The sequence below is a fragment of the Galeopterus variegatus genome, unplaced genomic scaffold, assembly GCF_000696425.1.
Source record: "Galeopterus variegatus unplaced genomic scaffold, G_variegatus-3.0.2 Scaffold1784, whole genome shotgun sequence".
Taxonomy (NCBI): domain Eukaryota; kingdom Metazoa; phylum Chordata; class Mammalia; order Dermoptera; family Cynocephalidae; genus Galeopterus; species Galeopterus variegatus.
This window is the reverse complement of record NW_007727895.1, coordinates 217,621-224,379: the sequence shown is the minus strand read 5'-3', so window position 1 is coordinate 224,379 and position 6,759 is coordinate 217,621. Positions and strand designations below refer to the sequence as shown.

Sequence of the window (6,759 nt, the reverse complement as noted above, 5' to 3'; positions counted from 1 at the left end):
CCCCCTTTTTTTTTTTTTTTTTTTTTTTTTTTTTTTTGCATCCTAAGATATTGTTGTGGAAGGATGGGGGGGGGAGTGGGAAGGGGACAGGAGTGGCCCACAGCTGGCTCCTTTGCTGGCCCAGTTGTTGATTGCAGTGGGGTGGGGCCACACCGGGCTCTGGAGCCTGGGGCCTTCCAGCAGTGGCTCAGTCATCACTGGCCTCTGAATCCACACTGCTAAGGATAACAATGTTCATCCATTTCTCAAATGGGTCAATCCAAGTCCATCTTTTTATTCTTTGCCCTCAAAAATTGCAAGAATGAACACACAGCATTTATATACTTCACAATTTAGAAAACTTCTTCACCGTTGACTCTCTTAGAACAGTTAGGTTGGATTATCCCCTTCCTACAGAGGCAGAACATGAGAGCCAGAAAGGCAAAAACATAAATAAAAAAATAAATAAATAAATAAATAAAAAGACTTGTCCGAGATAAGAGCTTGATTAATATCTATCCACTTAATGAAGAAATGACTGGCTGCTCAAAAGCCACTGCCTAGCACTGCATGGGAGAACTGCTACCTGCATGCCACTCTTACTTCCAGGGCAGAGTGAGATAAGACCACTGATAGCCATCACACATTTAAGGTGACCCTGGAAGGATGACAAGGGACCATCAATGCTGGAGAGAACAGTAACCCCACCAAAGGAGCAGACCCCTTTTGCAGAAGCCTGAGTGCAGAATAGAAGCCCCAATGACCTACCGAGAGAGACCCACCTATGCCGAGAATAAAAGCACACACTTGAGTAGTATTTATTATGTACCAGGAACATATTGTTTATATGCATTAACTCACTGAATCCTCACTACAACCCTATAAGTAGATAATAATCCTCATTTACACATGAGGAAAACAGGACACAGAGGGGTTAAATAACTTACCCACAGTCACACGACTTGTGAGGTGGCAAGAGGCAATTTGAACCCCAGCTGATACTCTTAACCCTATACTCTGTATATCTGGAAAAGCCACATGGGGTAGCAGAAAGACCCAAAGTTTTGAAGGTGGACAGAATCCTGTGTTTAACAAAGATTCTTTGAGCACTTACTATGGACAGGACACTGTTCTGATGCTAAAAGAGGAGCTTATATTCAAGGGGAGAAGATAGAGAACAAACAAGCTGTCAGACAGTGATAAATACTATGGAGAAATAGAAAGCAGAGCAGGTAAGATAGGGAGCCTAGGGAAAGGTGGAGTGGGGGTTACTATTCATACAGACTCATAAGGGAATGGCTGGCTGGTTAGCTGAGTTGGTTAGAGTGCCGCCTTGCAACACCAAGGTCAAGGGTTCGGATCCCAGTACCAGTCAGCACCAAAAAAAGAAGGTGGCATTGAGCAAAGTCCCACAGGAAGTGAAGGACTGAGCTGTGCAGACATCCAGGGGAGAAGCTCCCTCACAAGGGGACGAATGCAAAGGCACCCCCTCCCCACTCTGAGAGGAGACATGCTTGGGGTCATGGAAGAATGAGAGGAGGCGTGTGTGTCTGGAACAGAGTAAACAGGAGCAGAGAGGGAGAGATGGGAAAGAGTCCTTGGAAACTACGGTGAGGACCTTGGATTCACTCTGTGCAAAAACTCCTGTTTACTCCTGTTTAAGCCAGGCAAGGGTTTCAAGCAGAGAGTGGCATGACAGGACTTCAGATTTTAAAGGATCACTCAGCTGACTGTGATAAAATTATTTGAGGGCAGAAGCCCAGAGACCAGTGGGGAGACTATTGTAAGAGACATGGTGTCCCACAAAAGCCCCAGCTCTACCACTGGTAGCAGCTAGAGGACTTTCAGCAAATCACTAAACTCTCCAAGCAGTGATTTTCACATCTGCATAAATACTTGCCTTGAGGGTCATTGAGGGGATTAAAGAAGATAAGTAAATTTGGGGTCACATGGAAGAAACTCAATGAATATCTTTCCTCCTTTCTCCTGGGAGGGGTGGGGGACTCTCCAGTCCATTCTCTCTCCCCCGGACACCTCACCCTCCCTGGCTTCTGTATTGCAGATTCTCAGCTGGCTGAGTGCCAGGGTCCCCCTGAGGTCGAGGGCGCCCCCCTCTTCTCCCTCACTGAGGAGAGTTTCAAGGCCTGTCACCTGACCCTGACCCTGGATGATTACCTCTTCATCGCATTTGTGGGCTTCGTGGTCTCCATTGCCTCTGTGGCCACCAACTTCCTTCTGGGCATCACAGCCAACTGCTGCCACCGCTGGAGCAAGGCCAGCGAAGAGGAAGAGATTTGACGTGGTGCCTCTCATCCCTCTGTGCTGCTGCTGACTGCTGGACATCTCCCCTGACTGCCCCTTTTGGTTCCATGGTGCCTGGGTGCCTTGGTCATGGTTCAAGCAAGGTCAGGAAACCAACTATGTGTGAGCATCTACTTTGGGCCAGACACTGCGCTAGGAACTTGGAGTGTGAGATGATTCAACCCAGTCCCTGCCCCTGAGTCTCTTCCCTCTGGTAGAGAAGAGAAATTCAAAAACTATTCCCTTTAAGACAATATGTCAGGACTCTGAGCACATAGTTATGGAAGCCCAGAGGAGATGCCATCAACTCTGTCTAGCAAAGTCCAAGAGAACTACAAGAATGGAGCGATTTATGAGCTGGGTCATCAGAAAATGTCTACTTTGTCAAGAAGACAGAGAAGAATGGACATAAGTAAAGGACAGAGGTCAGAACATACATGGTATGTTGAGAAAAGTGAACAATTCCTTGTGACCTAAGTGTATAGAGGGGCAGGGCAAAGAAGCAAAATTGTCCCTCTGACACCCAATCAGTCTGCTTTCAGTGCTGCCAACCACTGCTCCAGAGCATGAGAATGCCTCCCGCCAGCACCCTTTGTCTCTCCCCACCAGCAACTACCAGGTGATAGCATCTCCTGGTGAACACCCTCATACATCGCCAACTGTAGCCTGCTGGTGAGGCCCCAGGAGGCAGGCTGAGGACGGACACCTTCAGTGCCCCTTCTCCTACCCTGTCCCCTGCCTCTCAATCGAGCCTTGGCTTCAGGAGAGGGAGGCAGGAAGCCCAGCAACCAGGGCAGAAAGAGTCCTGGCCTCCTGGAACCCCAATCTTGTGACTGTTCATGCCATGATGCTCACACCAAGGGATCTCACCAGGAAAGTGCACTACAGGAAAGCCTGCTACAGACCCATAGCATGACAGTACCCAGGGCTGAAGGAGGACAAAGCCACCACAATCATGACCGTAGGAGGGTTTGCTTTTTCTTCTAAGCAACTCACCCATTTAAGCATAAGGGTGAGAGAGCTATTAATTACTGAGCACTTGCCAGTGTCAGGCACTGTGATAAGCTGTCTCCACAGACAATTCCCTTTAACACGCACAACAATCTCTTGAGGTGAACATTGTTGTTCCCATTTTACAGATGAGGAAATTAAGGCTTAGAGAGGTTAAAGAAACGTGCTACTTAATAAGCAAAATTAGGTCTGTGTTCCTTCCACTGCCCCATCCAAGTTGGGGAACATCACTTCTCCCTCTAAAGTTACATAAATTCAAATTCAAGTAGTGCTGATGAAGTTCCTCATAAGGGCCAGACACTCCTCTGGGCACTTTTCTATCTATTCATTTAATTATTTCAGTTCTCACAGCAACACTGCCTGGTGGCTTTTATTATCCCATTTTACAGACGAATTAACTGTAAAGAGCTGAGTAACTGGCCCAAGGTTATCTGGGAGGTGATAGGCAGCTGCATTCAGGGAAACTGCATCTAATCAGTCAGAAATCAAGTAACTTTAAGTGCAAAGCACAATTGTCATCACCGTTGTCATTGTCATCATCAGTTTCACCACTATCTTTCCTGTGTTTGCTCAGCACTGGTTCCTTCATGAAGTGCTATTGTGTCATTCTCTTTCAATCTTCACAACCCTGTGCGGGAGGCAAACCAAGCATCAGTAATCCTATTTTACAAAGGGGAAATGGAGGCTCAAGATTGGGTAGGACTTAACTAAGTGGCAAGGCTGGCACTCAACTCCAACATAGTTCTTTCTAATGCTTAATGCTTTCCCAGGTGCTTGTGAAAGAGAATGCCTGGGAAGGCTGGTAGTGGAGCCCTAGAATTCAGCAGCCATGAATGTGCCAATAGATCAGCTACATAAAGGGCAGTAAAACCTAGTGGCTGTGCAGATTTACACATGCTCAAGGTAGGACAACTTGCAGCCTCTGAAGCATAGAGGCAGCACAGGTAATGTCAAGTAGAAGATACCTGCTTTACAATGTGTAAATAAAATACTAGAACTGGTGGCCATAGTGGCAGTCATGTGAAAAACAAAATCTTTTAGAGGGAGGAGAGGAAGCTGTGTTAACCACTCCTGGTCAAGCTCTGCTGGGGTTGTGTTGCAAGAGATTCCAAGGGAGCAGAGAAAGCTATAGGTGAGAACCTCTTTCAACTCCAAAATGTTGGCAAGGCTGGCCAAAATGAGAATTGTAACAGGATTTATAATTATTATAATTATTATTTATAACAGAATTATAGCAGAATTTCTACCATGCCCCCAACTCTAGTGGGCTTCCATCATCCTATCCAAGAGAAGGGCCTGGAAGGAATGAAGGAGCATGTCCTGTCATCTTCCAAGTGTCCCCTCACTCATGCTTCCTGGAGCTAGTCAACCAAAAGCATCCCCAGAAACTTTGCTAAACCTGGGGTACTTGAACCCCGTGTCCCCTGAATCTTGCTTGCAACATCTGGGCCAAAGCTCTTGCTCCAATGACATCTGGAGCAAAGCTGTGCTGTGCTCTCTTCTTTCACTACAGCCAAGTATAGCGTCTCAAGCTGTTCTCCACCTGTGAAGCTGATGGCCTAATGTATTTGGAGAGGAACTTTCAGAAATAATAGTCTTGATGAAATAGTTAAGTTTCCCATAGAGGCATACCACATACATGTATAATAATCTCCTAGAGACTATTGTTGTTGAAATATAGGTAATATATTTTAAGATATGTACTTTTTATTGCATAGAACTAGAACCAGACAAGAATCAAATATCCTTTGAGATCAAACGTCCTTTCTAGCAGGATAATCTAGCCTCCATTAATGTCAAATCTTTCTGAGCAAGATCCATGGCTTCTAAAGAACAAATGATCCTCCAGTTGCTAGAAGGTCCCCAGTTAACTAAAGCACAATGAAGAAAGCATTCAACCACCTTACTGCCAAGGAATTCCCTGCTTTTCCCACCACCACCACCATCTTCTTCAAGCTATCAGAAGCAAGCTTCTAGAGATAATTTAGCAGCACTGGCCAGAATTGCTACCAAATCCCTGGTGACCACAAAGCTATTATGGTGTTCCCACAAGGCTTCATTCAATCTGTTCCCAACTGGTTAACATATATGTGATGGGGTATCTCTGCATCTGTACATCTGTCTGTGAAGTTCCATTTATTATGTTGGTTATCTGCTGACATAGTACAGATCTCTTTGGAATTTGGGTTCAGTTTTCTGACACAGTCCACTCAGCCATCTGCTGATGGCATCATTTGATACACTAAGATGGAACCCCACCAGGTTTGGGTTGAGGCTGGCTGCTCAGAAAATATAAAAAATAAAAATCTGTGGCAGAGACATCCTAATGAGAACCTGACTTCTCCCTGCTTCCCTCTTTTCTCTTCTACCCCTCAGAGACTTGTCCTCACCTCAGAAGCTTCCTTCATGTTGGGCCTGAGGATATTAAAGTTTAGCTAACCAACAAGACTATGGTGGTCAAGGTCTGGGCCAAGAAAATTGTTCTTTAGAAAAGACCCCACATCTGTACCACACCACTCTGGACCAGTTGCCTCTGGTCACCCTCAGATGAATCCTCATCTGTGTGTTTCTCCATTCCTACAGGGATTCCCAGGGAACCTTAGAATAGGTCTCCAGAGTTGCTACAGAGTTTCAAGGCACGCTATAAGAAGCTAGATGCATAGAATTTAAACAGACCAATATAGGTATTTCTCTTCAACAAACAAGGAAGACCTACAGCCCCTATTTTCCCCATAGATATCTTTGTTGACATTCTTTCCAGTGCTAGAAGAGTATAAGTAAATTTCTTCACCCATTCTTCAAAAGGACATCCTCCCAAAGCTACAGAAATTTGTCTGCTCTTTCTCACCCCAGAAAGAGGCCAAAGGGAAGTGAGGAAAGCAAGTCACAAGGTCCTTTGTAAATCGTCATTGTGTTTGCCACAGCACTGGATGGAGAGTTGGATCTACAGAGCTCTCAGTTTTTCTAAGCGCTGTCCTGCAGAGTCTTGATGTCTGGGCATGGGAGGGCTAGGGAGGGGTGGGATTAAAGGGAAGATGCTAACCTTTGTGTAAAGATGATTTTATAACCATGCACTTTTGTAACTGTGAAGAATTTTTCATAAATGCACATTAATAATAAAGACTGTATAGTTTAACAAATTTTCTACAGAGTTCTGAAGAGGAGGGAGGGGGAAGGAGGCAGAAAAAGAAAGACAGAGAGAAAGGAACTAGGCAGAACCAAGAGAATGTGTGCCAAAATATACACACAAAAGGTCTGTGGGGAGGGAGTGGATGAGAATAATTAGGAGATGTGCCAGCCATGAAGGGGCATGTGTGGGAGTAAAAGGAACATCGCAAAAGCATATTTCTAAACAGGCAAAAAAGAATATGTGTGTCTGTATGCACACACCCCTGTGTGTAGGCATATTTTGGTGCCTAAAATTACACAAAGAAGAGAGCATATGTTTTATACATGTTGGTGTTTGCA

At 45.2% G+C, this 6,759-nt stretch overlaps 1 protein-coding gene across 1 annotated transcript in view; it reads left to right on the top strand.

Annotated features, from left to right (window-relative positions):
• LRRC55 (leucine rich repeat containing 55) overlaps nt 1-6,431 on the top strand; it is a 10,037-nt gene extending 3,606 nt beyond the window's left edge. Inside the window, exon 2 of the mRNA XM_008578930.1 lies at nt 2,042-6,431. Within this exon, the coding sequence (XP_008577152.1) occupies nt 2,042-2,277 (236 nt within the window). The 3' untranslated portion in view covers nt 2,278-6,431. The remainder of the gene's footprint in view (nt 1-2,041) is intronic.
• The last annotated feature ends 328 nt before the right edge of the window (nt 6,432-6,759 follow it).